At 43.4% G+C, this 19984-nt stretch overlaps 2 protein-coding genes across 3 annotated transcripts in view; one reads left to right on the plus strand and one right to left on the minus strand.

The window, feature by feature from the left end:
• LOC127652365 (B-cell receptor CD22-like) overlaps positions 1-18690 on the plus strand; it is a 33109-nt gene extending 14419 nt beyond the window's left edge. The window contains exons 4-5 of the mRNA XM_052138473.1: positions 17535-17813; positions 18419-18690. Of these exons, the coding sequence (XP_051994433.1) occupies positions 17535-17813; positions 18419-18690 (551 nt within the window). The remainder of the gene's footprint in view (positions 1-17534; positions 17814-18418) is intronic.
• LOC127652778 (Fc receptor-like protein 5) overlaps positions 1-19984 on the minus strand; it is a 248555-nt gene that overhangs the window by 213481 nt on the left and 15090 nt on the right. The window lies entirely within an intron of this gene.

Consider the following 19984-nt stretch of genomic DNA (forward strand, 5'->3'; position numbering starts at 1 on the left):
GTGCAAGATGATTTGCACAAACATGCACACATCCTTGTATGTTTTGGGGCACACCTCCTTCAAAAACTAAACTGTCCACTGCATCTTCAGGGCTCCACGCGGAGTACATGAAGACTCTCATGTTCCTTACAGCCAACAACTAAACTCTCATGAAGCTGAGACATTATTCTTCTCACCGTATTTGCTCCAGCTCGAGGAATAAGAGGGAGAAGAGCGAGAGAGAGAGCGAGAGAGAGGAAAAAGTCTCTAGAATTCTAGACATCACACACATTCTCTAACCATGCAAGCTTCCCCCTAAAGAAACATGACAGGATCAGGTATATGTTCACGTCGTTCCCTGGTCAGTTTGGGTCTCCTAACGCAATCTCCAGCCCCATCAGGCTACCTCAATTTTGCCATGCTTATCATTCCTCAAGGCCACTCCGCCGTTTTTCCGCCTCTTCACACTAGCTCATTCCATAGACAGCCTCTGCTACCCACCAATCGATGATGGCTGGCGAGAATTTCTGGACGACACGCCCCTATTTCTCGGACATGGCTCCCTCCATAGGATTCAGGGGTTGCCGTCTAGGACCATGGTTCACAGGGGAATGGCCAGAATTATACTTTCTTCAATATAGCTTCCTACGCTCCAGACGCTCTCTTTGTAAGTAATCCCATTGCTAGATATTTCATAATTTAATGTATTTAACAAATGTTCTCGATCTACAATCCCAGTCTCGATGCGGCTCAGCGGAGGGAAGAAAGAAAGAGGCCTTTCTTATTCCACACCCATCATCATGGCCAGTGTCATATGGGTTCCCTCCAGAAACTCAAACGCATCGTAGTCATGCGACAATTCTGCAGTCGGTACTACAATCAATAAAGTCTGGCCCTCCTCGAACCATCATGTCCCCTATGAGACATCTGACATGGCAGAGCATTTCCTGTAACTTCATCATCCCAGCCAGACACATTCCCGGGTTTTTCAATGTAGTCTCTGACCCCTCTATCAGCCGCAGGGAGTTCCACAGACCAGCTCGACGGGCACCCTTTGAGGTATACTGGAATCTACCATGAAGATGCTCGGCCGCTGCTCTCCCCAATCATACCTGAAATAGTCAACTTGACCCAAATCATCAAACAAGCTCAACTCCCCATCAGCCATAAGTTCTCATGCATATCTGGTGGTGGTTGGTGGCTCTTCCCCAGCTCATCCTTACCTACACAATGATTCAATTCAAGCAAGCTCACCGTTCGCAAGGACAGCACATAACTATGCCCCCCTCGCCGGGCTTCCATAATCTCAAGCACAGTTCCTTCACATAGGGATTGCTCAAACCAGCCACCCTCACCAGAAACTCGCACCATAACGAGATGGCTTTCAACAAGGTATGGCACGACAACATCACCATTATTGTATGGCGTTATGCATGCATTCACTCTGGCAAAGATAACCATCAAACAACTTTCCCTCGTCGGAGGGTTTTCATATGAAATGTTTTCTTTCAACAAAGGGATTGCACGCAACGTCGCCATAACCGTATGGCTTTACGCATGTTGCTCACCTTTCGGCAAAGATACCTCAAACAACTTTTCCCTCGTCGGTGGGTTTTCATATCAATGTTGTTTTCTTTCAACGAAGGGACTGCACGCAGCGTTGCCATTATCATATGGCTTTACACACGTTGCCCACCTTCGGCAAAGATACCTCAAACAACTCTTCCCTCGTCGGAGGGTTTTCATATCAAATGTCTTTCAACGAAGGGACTGCACGCAACGTTGCCATTATCGTATGGCTTTACACACGTTGCCCACCTTCGGCAAAGATATCCCAAACAACTTTCCTCGCCGGAGGGTTTTCATATCAAATGTCTTCAACGAAGGGGCTGCACGCTAACGCCGGCTTTATCGTATGGCTTACACACGTTGCCCACCTTCGGCAAAGGTACCCCAAACAACTTTCCCTCGCTGGAGGGTTTTCATATCAAATGTCTTCAACGAAGGGACTGCACGCTAACGCCGCCATTATCGTGATGGCTTACACATGTTGCCCACCTTCGGCAAAGATACCTCAAACAACTCTTCCCTCGTCGGAGGGCTTTCATATCAAATGTCGTCCTTCAACAAAGATACTGCACAGCAACGCCGCCGCATACCACGCTGCTCGCCTTAGGCAGATTCTGCACAACCAGGGGCCTCAACGGAGAGCCCAAAAACACACCAAAAAAAAAAAAAACCTTCCCATTGCAAAGGCTTCACACAACCATACCAGAGATATAACAAATTTCATGTAAATTCTGATGCTGACATCTCTATTTTTCTTCTCCAGAATGAACGCCCAACACAAGACCAGGTTCGTACCAAACAGGATCATCTCTTTTGGGGGTAGTATACTACTTTCTCTCTTTTTGGGGGTAGGCTCCTCGCCCCTGCCTCCTATCTCCGGCAGGATATGACGGTTCGGGCACAACTCCCTCGGACCGCCGGACTGGGCCTACGCCAAAGAGAGAGACATTACTTTCTGTTTTACATTTATCAAATAAATGGCATCTTAAACTTCAGCTCAAGCCTGCGTGTCTTCCCGATAGAAATAAAGTTAACTAAATGAGTAAATCTTGCTCTTTCTCCTTGTCGCTCTTTGATGTCGTAAGCTTCTGATCGCCACCTTTCTTTCATCTTGTATGGTAGCTTTGAAAGTATAACTCTCATATTAGTCGGATTGTCCATTTCCTCTATGGACTCTCCGTCTTCCATTGTATTACGACAACTATCAGGAACAGAGCATATGCACTCAAGGCTTTACCATCATCAGACTTGATCTGAGGCCATTTTAAAGCTATATCAATATAAGCACTTGCTATGATTAGCTCATCTCCATAATGCCTTTGGAGCAGTCGTTTTGTTTCTTTGAAACCTCTGCTTGATGGCATGTACTCGCAGCTTCTGACGATCTCTTGTGGCTCTCCAGCAGTGTATTGTTCTAAATAATATAATTTGTCCTTTTCATTGTCTGTTTTATGTTCAATGGTATGCTCAAAGGACCTGATGAAGGATCTATAGGTTCATGGATCACCAGTAAACACTTGGATGTCTTTACTAGGAAGCTGAATTTGTCTTTGCTGTTTCACAAGCAATTCAGTCAAGTCATTTTGTTTCTGCATAACTTGAATAATGCTGTCAGCCCTCTTGACGATTAGTACTGTGGCCTATGGCTCTTGGTATGCCTAACTGTGGTGCTGCGAGTAACACTGGATTTGAGATAATCTTTGTTTTACTTTTCACCACATTTGAATGACAAGGTGAATAGTCTCTTTGCTCTGTTTTCAGTTCTGGTTGATTCCCTTTTTTGGCTCAGATTGTACACTGCTTCTGCCATCATCTGAGTGTTCATACTCTTTCAGAACCTTTAATTTAGCATTGCTTTGTGCAAGTGCTGTTTCTATTTCGAGTTCCTCCATTTTTGCACTGAACTGCATCTTTTCAATTTCAAGTTGTTGTTTTTTTCTTTAGAGATGCGGCCCTTACAAGCAAAGCTGCACATTTTGATTCTTCTTGTGCACATGCAGATGATAAGAGGAGGAAACTGATCCACTTTCAATATCTGAATCACGGTTTTGTTTAGACTCGCACTTGATCGCAGATACCTGTGAGGCACTGTCATGGGGAGTAACATCATCCTCCATATCAACACTGTCATTTTGGCCTTTTTTATCATTAGCAGCAGCTATCCAATTTTCTGTTTTCTTTTCAAAAAGTATCAGGGAATCCATTTTAGGCTGAAACCAATTTTGTTGATCAGCAATCTTTTCATCTTCAGGCAAAAGATTTAGAACTTGCAGATTTAAATCAGTAAACTCTTATTGGTAAGAGCAGATCATTTCGCTCTTCTCAATCCAATACGTCTGTGAAGTTGCTCCTCTAATGCCCTTTCAGTGGGTTTACACGCCCTCTTGTGTTCAAAAACTCTAACGTCATCTCTCCTCCTTCAGCCATCTTCTTACCATAAATGCAGAAACTGCTTGCAGACGATTAAAAGTATACATAATACCTTTCTGTATCAAACATATGCATTTCAGCTTCTTCAAACATGCACTGAGTAAACTTTATAGCTGATTTAAAGTCCGTTACCTCCTTCAAAGAATGTAACTTTGATTAGTGACGACGTTCTTCTATGTGATGAAGTTTTAAATCCACGAAGAATAAAGCACTAGTGTCGTTTTCTGTTTATTCACAGACGAGCAGGGGCGTGTCTAGGGGAGGCTGGGGAGGCAGTGCCTCCCCTAGGATAAGCTCTGCCTCCCTGAGAATTTGAGAAATAATCTGTCCATCTGTTGTTTTGAGTGTAGCCCGAATGTATAGTTGACTGACAAATATGAAACCGGACAAAAGCCTATGTAAACCCCTGAAATCATAAATTGCCTTATTTCATTGTGCTTTGGCTTTGCACATACTGCATACAGCCTGTAAAAATAGACATAGGCATAATCTAGCCTATAGAATAAGTTTCTTTGCTGTCGGTAGCCTATGGGCGACTCCGTTTCTTCCTCTCTGTTGAATATGCAGCAGGTAGGGGAGGAGCTTGCACAGTCGTTGACATCAACTAACGTTACTTAGTGGCGAAGTTAACGGCGATTAGCAGGAAAGACAGCAAAAATTAAGCAAATGAGGCTTTGGGGATTTTTCCGAAATAAGTCAGTGGGTAAGAATTCACATTTGTTTTTGTCCTTAAAGTCTGAAGATCATCATCTAGCTGGCTTTCACCCACAGTAGGCTAAACCTCAAGAGTTGTAGCCTCTAACCTCCTCGTTTAGATTGAGGCAGCTTGGTAGCTCCGAAGTTAACGTGAGTCAGCCTCTCACGCGTGTTCGAGCCCCGCTCGAGCTGCACTTTTCTTGTTTATCAGGTGTTGTTTTCGCTAAGGATAACCAATAAGCATTAACATAAAATGTATGTGTGACTTGTTTTGTGATATTAGTTTGTAGGAAATATACACTTTGATTTGATTAAATGGTTTTGTAGAGTGTAGCAAAGATGAGCTACAGACTGAGGAGCAGCAGCAGCAGCTGTGCCAGAATCAGGCATGGAAACTGCTAACAATTAATAAGTCACTTTACTTTAGAGAAAGTTAAAAGTGAAACATTGTTTATCTCAATGATCCTAATGAAAGGATTTTGACAGATGAATTATTCTCATAGAGATGATGAGAATTATATACAGTTCGGTGCCATAGTGTGTCAATGAACTTAGACTAAAGTCATTCATGTATTGCTTTAATTTAGGATCTTATACATCATTTTGACTATTTATGTCAAAAAATATAAATTATTTATATTCAGTATTTTTTTTTACCTCACTTTACTCACTATAATATAACTCTTTTGTGATGACTTTATGTTAATGTACATGAAAATTCAAGAATCATGATAGATCTTAGGGCAATCCCACTGATCTGCTCTTCCCAATACATTTTCTTCAATGGTATTGGTCTACACTTTGAAATAAGTAGCACTTGATGAATTAGTTGTTTGAAGCTGATTTGCAATAAGTTATGTGCTGTATCTGTTCTTTTGCATCACAGATGATTCAGGGAGGAGAGAGGATGAGTTAGTCAAGGATAGTACTAGAGTGGAAGATTTAGGAACTGTAGAAACGGGCCCAGCCAGAGAAAAACTCAAAGAATACCCTCTCACCAGCTTTGGAATACAGAGAAGTGGTTGCTAGTGTGAAAATAACGTGTGTGCGTGTGCGTGCGTGTGTGTGGTGAAAGTTGTTCACTATTTTGTGGTTCTTTATTTCCATAAAGTCATAAATACTGACTTACAATCTAGAGCAAGGGTGCCCACACTTTATTGTGTGATGATCTACTTTTAACTCAATAAGATCTACCAACTAAAAAAAACACAGTTTCATTTAAAAAAGAAAATGCTTGTTGGGACTACTGCATGTATCCCTACATGGAATTCATCTTCTAATTAATAAAAAAATATATAATAATGTTCAATGTTGATATCATTCAGTTTTCAAACTAAACCCAAAACACCTACAGCACATTACAATTACAATTACAATAGCCAGGGCATTTACCTTATTCTGATGACGAGTAAATATTGACCAGGCGAGGTTTTGTTTATTCAGTTGCCATGACAACTAGGTTTGCGCATACGCGCCTTCCAAGGACTTCTGAGAACAGAGCGTGAAATTGCGATGCTACTGCCCAGATTAGATTGATTGTTGGTGCCAGATGGGCAGCTTTAAGTATTTCTGTAACCGCTGATCTCCAGGGATTTTCACACTTTAGAGTTTACTCAGAATGGTGCCAAGAACAAAAAACATCCAGTGAGCGGCAGTTCTGCGGATGGAAACGCCTTGTTGATGAGAGGTCAATGGAGAATGGCCAGACTGGTTCGAGCTGACAGAAAGGCTTTGATAACTCGGATAACACCTCTGTTCAATTGTAATAAGCAGAATAGCATCTCAGAAAGCACATGTCGATCCTTGAGACAGATGGGCTACAATAGCAGAAGACCATGATGGCCATGAAAATATTTGACGGTAGGCCTCATCTTGTTGTACAGGAAGTCTTACGGCTTTAACACTGACTGTGTCTTTAACGGTCTGTCATTAGTAGATCAGTATGGAGCTCAGTCCACTTCCTCTTGTGCTCTGTGAGTATTGCTTCATCTGTATTTATTTGCGTAGATATATAGTACCGTTATATTGCTGTCATGTAATGGATCGAATGTTGCAGTGTTTTTCTGTATCTCTGCTCTCATTTCCAAATTCAATCCATGATTTATAAGTAAAATATGTAAGTGTGAGAAATGAAGTGTGCAGTCAGTTCTGTGTGTGAAACAGAAATAGCAGGTGAATGATGGAAGTCGTTGTATTTGTTCAGTCATTCAGCTTTGTGCTTTTAGTAAAGGTGTCTCGAATCAGTTTTTTAGTTAATTCTGTTTTGCATAATTGGCATTGTAGATTTTCACCAGCAGTTAGTTTGAGTGTATATAGTCCTCTACTTGTGATGTGCAAATCAGAAGTCCAGAATGTTGGCTTGATGCCAGAACACTGTTCCCAAAACAGCTAGACAGAAAAATGTCTCTGCCATGATGAATATTTGGGTGGTAGCACTAAACATATTGTTGAATTACTAAATTATTGTTACAGATAGTGATTTAATCTATGAAGTCAGTTCTTCTTGACTAAATTCATGCATTAACATGTCTGTGATGAGGAGGAGGACATGGCTGGGCTTTGAGGTGCACGGCCAGCGCAGAGTCGCCTAATGAGCTGGAAGGGGGATAAAGATGAGCCGGAGGTGCCAGTTTGAGAGAGAGAGAGAGAGAGAGAGCGAGAGAGAGAGAGAGAAACTCATACGGCCACAGTGTGTGTGTTTATATTTGTTTAAGTTCAGTTATGTAATTAAAGTTATTTTGACTGTTCTGCATGTTCCCGCTTCCTCCTTGCTCATCCTTTTCCCACACCTCCAGCACTCCATTCAGGCCGGGGAAAGCTCCAGCATGACGTACTCCCCTCCTATTCTTTCCTAGAGTCACGGGAGGAGTAGCCTGCCTGGCCGTCCTTCTGCCGGCAGGACAAGGCGAGGGAGAGAGGAGAGGGAAAGAGTGAGGGGGAGAGACAGAGAGAAAGAGGAAAGAGAGAGAGAAAAACTTGCTCGCCGGTCCCCGGACACGCTGTCAACTGCTCCTCAGCAACAACCCCTTCCCCTGTCAGACGGCAGCGAATCCTCCGACCCCTGGTGGACAGAACGGCTCCTCTGATTCCCGGCGGCCAGCAGCGGCGACTCTGTCACCTGGCGGACAGCCACGGCTCCTCTGCTTCCCGGCGGATGGCAGCGCCGAGAACTTCACGACAGAACATCCCTCCTGGGCTTCGGTACCAATGTAACGGGTAAAGGATGGGCAAGGAGCAGGCAGGAACCAGTAGAACAGTCAACATATCTTTAATTACATAACTGAACTTAAACAAACATAATCAAACACACACACAGTGGCCGTCTTTATCTCTCTAACAGGCGCCCCCAGCTCATCTTTATTGGATGTTTAGGTGAGAGATGTTTACTGTTCAGCCGGTTCCCACCACCTCCTTGCCCATTCTTTATCTTTTACAGTGGTGCCAAAACACAGGAGGGTGGAGGGATGCGCTGTCGTGGAGTCTTCACCGCTGCCATCCGCCAGGGGAGCAGTCGTGGCCGTCTGCCTGGGGATGGAGGGGTCGCTGCCAGCCGCTGAGAGCCAAAGGAATCACAGCCATCCGCCGAGAAGGGAAGGAGCAGTTCAGTCAGCCAGGGGTCAGAGGATTCACTGCCGTCCGCCGGGGGAGGAGTGAACTGTCTACAGAGGAGCAGTTGAGGACCGGGCAACAGCGTGTCTGGGAACTGGCGAGCAAGTTTTTCTCTCTCTCTCCTCCCTCTCTCTTACCCACACCTTCCCACGTCTCTCCCCCAGTTCCCCAGGTGGACCACCGGCTGACATAATGGCCGGAAGGTCAGCGTCTCCCCTTCAGAGTTGGGGTGGGGGTGGGGGGGTGTTTGGAGTGAGTCTATTTGGTGTCACCCCGGCCTGAATCGGGAGAGAAGTGTGATGAGGAGGATTGCACGGCCAGCACTACATCAGCTGATCAGCGAGAGGGCGAGATAAAGGGGACCAGAGACACCAGTTCAAGAGAGAGAGAGAGAGACACACGCAGCTGCTCTGCATTTGTTTGTGTTTGTTTATGTTGTTTTATGTTGAGTTTGACATTAAACTTTGTTTACTTTTCAGCCGGTTCCTGCCTCCTCCTTGTCCGTCCATTATCTGTTACAATATATTAATATGATCTAACCCTGGAAGATTAATTTAACCAAAAACATAGACCCTTAAACTGAACCCCAATCTGAACAGATCAGCTACACATTTACACTCAATATAAAATAATATCAATATAAATGCAATTATAATGTTGATCTACACACATTTAAAGAGCTTGAATTGATGGTGTAATTATGGTTAGTTCTATATTGTACAAACTGTTTATAGTAAATTAATATTTTATCAGCTCCATGTTTACACTGTAATAAACTTTTTTCTTTGTACTTTTTCAGTGCTGATTTCAAACATCCATTCTGGACACACTGAAGGTGATTCAATTTGATTCATGTATTTCATCACATTTTTACAATATGTGTGATTATAAACTAACTGTTACAAACCAGCTGAGAACATTATTGTTATAAAAAAAATCTGCATCTAAACATTTTAATTTCTTCAGGAATACATCGTCACTTCAGATAACTTGTTATAAAGCAGCAGACACAAATAAATCTAACATTTAATCTACTTTAGATTTACCAAAAGATTTCAATGTTTCTGTCAATTTGTCTAAACTCTTCAAACAGAAATGAGTTCAAAAGCTCCGACTGATTATTTTAAGAGACATGATCTATAGTGAAACAAAACACACATTGAATCTTAAAACAAAATGACAGAATGATTTTATAAAGTATATTATTTTATGATAGTTTAAGCCATTTGTGGTATTTTCTGTTAATTTGGCCAAAAAAAATCTGTGAAATTTACATTTATGTGTGTAGTTAAAGTCAAAAAGTTTGGCTACCAGACAGACAGTTTTCCATCTATTGAAAATCACAACAACGATGAAGATAATGATAATAATAAAAATAATATATTTCAAATTATCAGTAAAATCTGACTACACTGGTATTGTACACAAATTGTGCTTCTTTACCTCAGATTATGCTAAAAACGAGTTGTTGCCCTCTTGTATAGCTAATGCACATCTGTGTTCTCGAGTTGATTGACAGTTGATGTCTGAATCTAAAAGGTGATTGGCTCTTTTACCTGAAGGTGGGACTTCCTTTCTACATCTGTTGACCGTTGGTGACTTTTGGGCATTCCAATTTCTCCAATTCATTTTCAGTGAAGTGGCCCGTCTCTGCTAAAGATTCTCTGGGCTTGAAAACCACACAAACATAAACACCTCCTGAAGCAGAGTGCATGATATATGTTCACTTCCTGGTAACTGTTGTGAAGCAGAAGCTGCAGCCAGAAGACACTTCTTTATCACTTGTCGGAACATGTGTCTGAAATTGTGGCATGTCAGCACTTCAAAATATGCCAAAAATATAAAATATTTACATAAATCTAAATCTTAAAAAATACATTCAATAAATAAGATTGTTTAATAAATATCTAATCAAATGATTCTCTGGGGTCCATGTAACATTTTACAGTTTATTTTCAGACTATACCAATCGTCTAGGTCAGGGGTTCTCAACCTTTTGCAAGCTGGGCCCCCCCAAAGCTGGTTCATTGCAGTTGGGCCCCCCCCGCCCCGCCCCATGCTTTATTGTTGTTGTTGTTATTATTATTATTATTATTATTATAATTGGCAGTAGCACCAGACTTCTAATGTGAGCTTGCAGGCATTATTATTATTATTATGAGTAGTAGTAGGCCTATCATCATTACTAGGCTATTGCTATATAATTATATGAGGTTACATGCTTTATTGTTGTTATTATTATTATTATTATTATTATCATCATCAGTAGGCCTATTATCATTACTAGGCTATTGCTATATAATTATATGAGGTTACATGCTTTATTGTTGTTATTATTATTATTATTATTATTATTATTATCATCATCAGTAGGCCTATTATCATTACTAGGCTATTGCTATATAATTATATGAGGTTACATGCTTTATTGTTGTTATTATTATTATTATCATCATCAGTAGGCCTATTATCATTACTAGGCTATTGCTATAATTGGGAATTGGCACCAGACCTCTGATATTAATTTATGCTTTATTATTGTTATTATTACTAGGCCTAATTTTAGGCATCATCTGCATTTTTTACAGAGGCTTGCTGGTAGGTGATGTTAATGTGAGACCTGAGCCTGCTTTGCCTTGCAAAGATCCTCGATTCTTGGCTTAATGTTTGATAAACATAGACTCAAATCATCCTCGATTTGTGCACGATTGCGGTATTTCGTTTTGATTGCAGTCATTTTTGAGAATCCTGCCTCACACAAATATGTCGACGCGAAAGGAAGGAGAATCTTCAAGGCGACGTCACAGAGTTCAGGGTATTCCTGCATCAATGCTGCCCAGAATGATGAAAGAGTTCAGGAGCTAAAGAGTTCCTTCAGTCTACTGTCACTCTTCAGCTCAATAAGCTGTTCGTGCATATCAATTGATAGCTTGTTTGCTGTGCACACAAACGGATCTCGAACCCACGCAAAAGAGCGATAATATGAGTTTCGCGGCCTTGCAAAGACAGGTTGAAATCAAACAAATGAGCGCCGTTTTCTAAAGTCTATGAGCGCAGCACACACAAATAAACTAAATTGACATACTGCAGTTAAATTTCAAAATGTGGTGTTTTTATATTTATAACATTTGAATACAGTTCAGCAACATACATCACACGACCTGACGACCAATAGAGCTGACAATTGACCATCACTTAATTTACCATCACCTCACGATTGAAAATGTGACACTGATTTCATATGACAGTTCAACAAACAAGTTAATAATATTAAGTCACTTACATTTTAGACGAAATAATGACTGTTTTGGTCTATTTTAGCAGCGAAAATAGATCCGATGAATCCAAACAAAGACCACAGCATAGCCATAGCGCATCTCACAGCAATACTCAATCGTTTTTTGAATGATTCAGTGTTGTGAACGAATCGGTTGAGTCAAAGATTCAATGACCCATTCACAAACATCTGTCTCATTCTTGATGAATCGGCCGTTTGAACGAATCGTTTGAATGAATCGACTCAATGACTCAGCTTAATGAAACCGCTTATCACCTGCATTTGCGCTCACTATCGACAAACCAATCAAATTTGTTCAAAACTTTTTTTAAATCAGTCCAAACACATTTTAATTTTTATTCAGGAGTTATGTATATACAAAACTATAACTTTTTATGACAGTAGTTTAGTGATAAAAAAAAATGTGCCCAAAAAAATATTTTTTTTCCAGTTTTTTTCCCCTTCCATCGTAGCCTACTCGCGCCCCCCCGGGAGAGTGTCCGCGCCCCACCGGTTGAGAACCACTGGTCTAGGTTACGAATGTAACCTCCGTTCCCCTTCTGTCGGTCTCTCCACGTTGTGTCGGAGAAGTGACACTAGGGGTCTCTCTTGAGCCACCGAATATACCTCTGATCTATGAAAAAAGGCCAATGAGAAGTTGGCAGTCAGTATTTGCATACCCCGCCCCCGGACATACGGGTATAAAGGCGAGGCAAATACTAGAGTTCATTCAGGATTTTTCTGAGGAGCCGAAATGGTCCGGCCACTACAGCGGCTCGGCTCAGCGAGGTGGCCGGGAAGGACACAACGTCTCGTTCCCTCCATCGGGGAACGGAGGTTACATTTGTAACCTAGACGTTCCCCTTCTGTCGCTCTCTCCACGTTGTGTCGGAGAAGCGACAATTTAAATCACGCCATGCGCTGAGCCGTGTACGTGTTCTGACACAGGAGCGGGCAGGTGTTTTTTACGTGCCAGACGACCAGTTGTATCAGACTACATGTACCCTTCCCCAATGCCCCACAAAAGTCGTCGGAATCCTTTTGGTTACCCTGACAGGGGAACAAGGCGACGCTTGCCAACCTGGGAACGGGCCAAGCCTGGCTGGGCCTCTTTTCTCTCTATGTTTCTCGCATAGAGCAATAGACAGCCGGGGCCCTTACACGCACTGAGGGAAGGGGGTCTTACCCAATTTCCTATTCTTTCAGGGGGAAAAGACCCTGCGGAGACCACCCCTACCCAGCTGGGGAGGTAAGGTGGTGAATACATCACATGTGTTTTTAGGCAACACGTGGAAGTGGCGCGGTGGTAGATCCAGCCTCAACGAGGGGGGAGTTGTAACACGGCGACCGGAGGGCAGCCGAAACTTACCCAAGGAAAACGCGGGTCCGCTTGTAAGGGGACCGTATCGTGGAAAATACACACAGGGGGAGTCCGCGTAGGAGTCCTCACCCTGTGGAGCACCTATTCCAGTACAGGGTAGATTTGAGTACCCACAGTGGATTGGGTCGGCAAGTTCCTCCGCCGAACTGCGGACCCATGAGGGCTAGGGAGGAATCGACCAGGGATTCGAGCTGAGTGGAATCTCCTGGGGAAAAATACGATTCACCCGGTCAGCCCATCAGCGTGTTACCGAGTTCTACTGGCTCGGACCTGAGAAAACACGGGATGAAACCGACTCAACCCTGAGATTGTAGTATCTCATAAAGGTGTTGGGTGTCGCCCAACCCGCTGCTCTACAAATGTCTGCCAGGGAGGTACCCCTGGCCAGTGCCCACGAGGACACTACACTCCTTGTCGAGTGAGCTCAGACCCGCAAAGGGGGGGGCACGGCCTGAGTGTGATAAGCCAGTGAAGTGGCATCTACTACCCAGTGGGAAAGCCTCTGTTTGGAGACAGCGTTTCCTTTCCGCTGTCCCCCAAAGCATACAAAGAGCTGCTCAGAGTGTCTAAAGCTCTGCGTGCGGTCCAGATAGGTACGCAAAGCAGTGGAGTTTCCAAAGGTCTGGATGCGGATGCCAGAGCGTGCCCTGCCCCTGAGAAAGAAGGTCCTTCCTCAGGGGAATCCGCCAGGGAGGGGCTGTAGCGAGGAGTACCAGGTCCGAGAACCAGGCCCGGGTGGGCCAGTATGGAGCCACTAGTGTGACTTGCTCCTCGTCCTCCCTGACCTTGCACAGCACCTGTGGAAGAAGGCTCACTGGGGAAATGCGTACTTGCGCAACCCCGTGGGCCAGCTGTGTGCCAGCGCGTCTGCCCCGAGGGGGGCCTCTGTTCGGCCATACCAGAGCGGGCAGTGGGAGGTCTCTCGGGAGGCAAGCAGGTCTACCTGGGCCTTGCCGAATCGTTCCCAATTCAGCTGAACCGACTGGGGGTGAAGCCTCCACTCTCCACTGGGCAAGCGTTGTCATGACAGCACGTCCGCTACCACATTGAGTTTGCCGGGGATGTGAGTGGCACGCAGCGACCTGAGTCGAACGCGAACCGTAGGAAGGGTCGGTGTCGCGGCAGAATTGAGACGTGGAAGTACGCGTCCTTCAGGTCTACCGCTGCGAACCAATCTAGGTGCCGGACGCTTGTTAAGATAGACTTTAGCGTAAGCATTTTGAAAGGGAGTTTGAGCAGTGCTCGGTTTAAAACTCGCAGGTCCAAGATTGGTCGTAAGCCGCCGCCTTTCTTGGGTACAACGAAAGTAAGGGCTGTAGAAACCCTTCTTCATTTCGGTTGGAGGGACAGGCTCGATCGCGTCTTTAAGTAGAAGAGTAGCGATCTCCGCGCACAGGGATTGGGCTTGTTCGCCGTGCACTGCGGTAAAGCGGACGCCCGCGAAGGGGTCTTACCATCTCCGGAGCTAACGTCTTGGGCTCTGGGTCGTCCGTCTCAGGAGCGCCTGGGAGCCTTCCGGGTCCTCGAGGGGGTCCGTGAGACGGGGGCGTCGGCTTCCTGCGGGGCGCTCAACGCGTGGGCTGAGAGCTGGGCCCAGGTTGAGGCGGAGCAGCTTGTTTCTTCGCAGGGGGACGCCCTCGGCGAGCAGACGGGGCATGGCCTGAGGCGGCAGACTTGCGGCGGGGCAGGATCTGGGAGATCGCCTCCATCTGTTTCTTCACCGCTGAGAACTGCTGGGTAACGTCCTCGACGGTGTCGCCGAAGAGGCCGAACTGGGAGACTGGGGCGTCGAGAAAGCGAGTCTTGTCGGTCTCACGCATCTCGACCAAGTTCAGCCACAGGTGTCGTTCCTGGACCACGAGGGTGGCCATTGCCTTCCCGAGTGACTGCGCCGTGACCTTCGTGGCTCTGAGGGCGAGGTCGGCCGATGAGCGCAGTTCCTGCAGCACATCGGGATCAGGGCTACCCACCTGCAATTCTTTGAGCGCCTTGGCCTGGTGGACTTGCAGGAGGGCCATGGCGTGCAGGGCGGAAGCGGCCTGTCCAGCGGCGCTGTAGGCCTTCGCTGTCAGCGAGGATGTTGTCCTACAGGCCTTGGAGGGAGTACAGGGCGACCCGCCAGGTGGTAGGGTTTCGGGGAATAGGTGAAGCGCAACAGCCCTATCCACCGGGGAATCGCCGTGTATCCGTGGACAGCTCCGCCGTCGAGGGTAGCGAGAGCGGATGAGCGAGTGGCTTTGCGAGAGGTGAAAGGCGCTCTCCACAGTGACGTCAGCTCATCATGCACTTCCGGGAAGAACGGGACTGGGGGGGGTGCGTGGCCGTGGGCGGCGCCCAGACCCCAGGAACCAGTCATCCAACCGCGATGGCTGTAGGGAGGATGGAAGGTTCCAATCCAAGCCCACGCTGGCGGTGGCCCGGGAAAGCATGTCGGACATCTGAGCGTCAGCCTCAGCCTGGGGGTGCTGGCCCGAAGGCGGCAGCCCAGGGGAGTCATACGCGTCAGATGCCGCGCTCTCCAATGCAGCGGCGAGCTCATCCGTTTCGAGCTCTAGAGGATAGGCAGGCTGGCTGTGAGGCGAGCCGCTGTTGCCTCGAGCCCGGACGGGAGTTAACGAGCGTGCTGGGGAACGGGTGGTCTGTGGGTCTCTGGTATCCGACGGAGCCGCACCCGCTGCCGCCCCCAAATCGCCTCCAGCGCCACTCGCACCGTCCTCAATCCCGTGGGAAGAAGGAGCAATGCGAGGTGCGGCTGGAGTGGCTTGTTCTCGGTTGAAAAACAAGTCGCGACCGCAACGTTGTCATGGTCATGCTCTCACAGTGAGAACATGAACCATCCACAAACGCAGCCTCGGTGTGATCGCTACCCAGACACACGAGACAACGCCTGTGGCCGTCTGAAACGGAGAGCACTCTACCGCATCCAGGAACTACACAGCGGCGGAACGGCATCTTTATAAAGACGCGTCCTGAAAAGGATGTTCACGCTCGCTGTGTTTTTATTGTTTTTGCAGTTTGTGCAGTTTGTGCTGTGGGCTGTCCCATTAGCACGGGGGTGTGGGTTCGGGAACGGACTGTATATTACTTACTACATGGACGTTGAGGAGTTTAAAAGGCCTGCAGGGGTCACAACCTAATTCATATTATTATTAGTAGTATTAGTAGTAATAATATTAATAATTTAATGTATAATTAAGGAGCATATATTGCAGTTTACCAGGTCCATTTCTCCTTGTATGATATTCACTGGAAGAAAACTGCTGCATGGTGTCTGACTAAATGAAGAAAATTATTTGCAAGTAAATTCCCTATAAAGGTGTTAATATATAAGAATAGATCCATACCAATACATTTATGTAGCATAAGTTTTGGGAATGATAGAGTACAATTTGGTGCTCTTTAACACAATAGCGGCTGTCTGGACTGACCAACGGGTACATGTCAGTTTTCTGCCATTTCAGTAATTTGACCGATCTAATGGCAAGTAAATTCTGTAAAATGCATTCATGTACAGATCTATAAGAATAAATTATGCAATTTCTATAATTCCTTCAGTTGTCGATCCCTGGGCAAGTCTTGTAATCTCCTCAATGTATTACAGTCCATTCCCCAACACACACCCCTGTGCTAATGGGACAGAACACTGCACAAACTGCGAGACAAAAAAAACATAAAAATGTAAAATAGAAAATTGTTATGAGTCAATTATTACAAAATTTAAGTTTCAAACTGTTTTTCTATTTTTGCATTTGGATTTAGTTACAAATTAGTTGAATATTTAGGCTTGCAAAAAAAGTAAAACAGATTTAAAAGATAATAACAAAATTATAAAAATGGGTTCAATACAACATTTTGACAGAGAGGGTGCAGTGGGGGCATGTGTTTTTATATATATATTTTCTTTCAGTCATAAGACCTTCATAATCTCAGCAATAAAACGCAATTTGATATCGTCCAATGAAATTCACACAAATCTACAGCTCCACTACAGACGATCCATCAATCATATGAGTGTTAAGATTCTTCAGGTTTTTATTTTCTTTATGAAATAATAAAATGTATTGATGATTTTCCAGTGAGAGCACAAGATCTTCTGTTGGAAAAACTTTTACTATTCATGCTTCCAATGATTTTATATTAACAGAAATTCCCAAACCAACTCTGACTGTGAATCCACAGAGTTCAGTGTTCACTGGAGACACAATTACTCTGAACTGTGATGTGGATCAGTCAACAGTGTGTGTCTTTGTGTGTGTGTGTGTGTGTGTGTGTGTGTGAGCGTGTATTTATCACTTTGTGGGGACATTTTGTCGGTCCCCATGAGGAAAACAGCTTATAAATCATACTAAAATATGTTTTTTGAAAATGTAAAAATGCAGAAAGTTTTCTGTGAGGTTTAGGTTTAGGGGTAGGGTTAGGTTTAGGGGATAGAATATAAAGTTTGTACAGTATAAAAACCATTATGTCTATGGAAAGTCCCCATAAAACATGGAAACACTACGTGTGTGTGTGTGTGTGTGTGTGAGTGAAGAACTTTCATGCTCAAATGTGGTTTAAAACATTTCCAAATTCAAGCTGTGATGTGTTTCTCAGGTGTCTCTCCTTCAGTCTCTCTGATCATCAGTCCCAACAGAACTCAACACTTCACATCTGAATCTCTCTCTCTGAGCTGTGAGGATCAGAGTAACTCTACTGGATGGACAGTGAGAAGATACACAGACAGTGGATATCTGCAAGATTGTTCATCATCAATATACTGGGGATCACAAACAGGATCTACATGTAGAATCAGTTACACCTACACATCTGGAGTGTACTGGTGTCACTCTGAATCTGGAGAGATCAGTAATCCTGTTAATATCACAGTACACCGTGAGTCTACAACTCTGTATTTATTGATTTATTGGTGGTTTACAATCAATGTGTAAATCAAGTTGATATAATAAGTGCAGGAAGCAAAAGATACAATTCAATAACTGCAATAATTAGGAGACACTTTTATCATTACTCTTACTTGGAGTTCATCATTTAAACAAACCCCTAAAATTAAGTATTAAACTTTGATGTGTAACTCATCCTCTGCATTGATGGTGCTACAGACATGAATCATGGTGTCCGGCTTCTTGAGGAGAGGCGTTCTGTTACTTTGCTAATTGGTCAGTCTCATGATCACGTCTAGCAGACAATAAAATGGGAAATGAAAGACGTTTATTGAAGGAAACTCATCTAGGGACCAGAATAGAGACTTGAAGGTGGGCTCTTTTGACTTGGGCCAAAAAACAACCACCTAGCAGCCACCCAGAACACCATAGCAACCACGCATAACAACCGACTAACAACGTCCTGGCAACACTCTAGCATTTGTGTCAGGAAGTTTTTCATGTGCAAGCACCGCTCACATCCTCTTTGGAAAATGTTCAAATCAAGTTGATGTATTTTATTACTTCTAGTAAGTGCACATTTCCTCTGTTCTGTAGATGGTGATGTGATTCTGGAGAGTCCTGTTCATCCTGTGGCTGAAGGAGATTCTCTGACTCTACGCTGTTTATATCGATATAAAAACCCATCAGTCCTCACAGCTGATTTCTATAAAGATGGATCCCTCCTCCAGAAGCAGACTACAGGAGAGATGATCATCCCTACTGTCTCAAAGTCACATGAGGGTTTCTACTCCTGTAAACACACAGAGAGAGGAGAGTCACCCAAGAGCTGGATCTCAATCAGAGGTGAAACTGAACTGAACAACTAAACAAACAGAAAATAAAAATGTAATGTTTCTGTATAATTTGCTGCACATTTTTAAATGTATAAATGTTTTTATCTAATCTTTTATCTTATTTGCAAGTAAATTCCCTATAAAGGTGTTAATATATAAGAATAGATCCATACCAATACATTTATGTAGCATAAGTTTTGGGAATAATAGAGTAAAATGTGGTGCTCTTTAACACAATAGCGGCTGTCTGGACTGACCAACGGGTACATGTCAGTTTTCTGCCATTTCAGTAATTTGACGATCTAATGGCAAGTAAATTCTGTAAAATGCATTAATGTATAGATCTATAAGAATAAATTATGCAATTTCTATAATTCCTTCAGTTGTCGATCCCTGGGCAAGACTTGTAAACTTCTCAATGTATATATATACAGTCCGTTCCCCAACACACACCCCTGTGCTAATGGGACAGCCCACAGCACAAACTGCAAGAAAAAACATAGAAAATTGTTAATGAGTAAATTATTACAAATAATTTCTAAAGTTGCAATTTAGAAGTAATAAAATTGAAAAAAAGGAGAGAAAAGGACATTTATCAATTCTTGAAGTAACCGTTAAAAAAATTAATAATATGATTTACACTCTTCAATTCAATAATTTAATTAAATTAAGAAAACCTCAAAATATTTAAATTTATTAATGTAATTTTTATAAAACTTAATACATTTTAATTTGATGGAATTTAGTTTGTTTGAGGGAATGAAATTTTATCCATTTATCAACATAAATAATGTTTAATACAACTTCACTTATTTAATTAATAAAACACAGAAAATGAAAGTAAACCGCTGTAATAATTTCCTTCTTTGAGTTCTGACTGAATTACATGCAGAAAACATTTTTCTAATTAAAAAGAGAGTCAATTGACCAGACAGTGTCCCTGTCCCACCTTCCACCTGAAATCTTCAATTACTCACTACACAGAGTTTAAGGATTCATTTTCTTTCTTTAATTTATTTTACAATTTAGTTGAATATCAATTTAGTTTTTTAGTTGAAAAAAGTCAAACAGATTTAAAAGATAAAAACTAAATTATAAAAATGGGTTCAATAACAACATTTTGACAGAGAGGGTGCAGTGGGGGCATGTGTTTTTAGTTATATATTTTCTTTCAGTCATAAGACCTTCATAATCTCAGCAAGAAAACACAATTTGATATCGTCCAATGAAATTCGCACAAATCTACAGCTCCACTACAGACGATCCATCAATCATATGAGTGTTAAGATTCTTCAGGTTTTTATTTTCTTTATGAAATAATAAATTG

The sequence above is a fragment of the Xyrauchen texanus genome, chromosome 12 (assembly GCF_025860055.1).
Source record: "Xyrauchen texanus isolate HMW12.3.18 chromosome 12, RBS_HiC_50CHRs, whole genome shotgun sequence".
NCBI lineage: Eukaryota > Metazoa > Chordata > Actinopteri > Cypriniformes > Catostomidae > Xyrauchen > Xyrauchen texanus.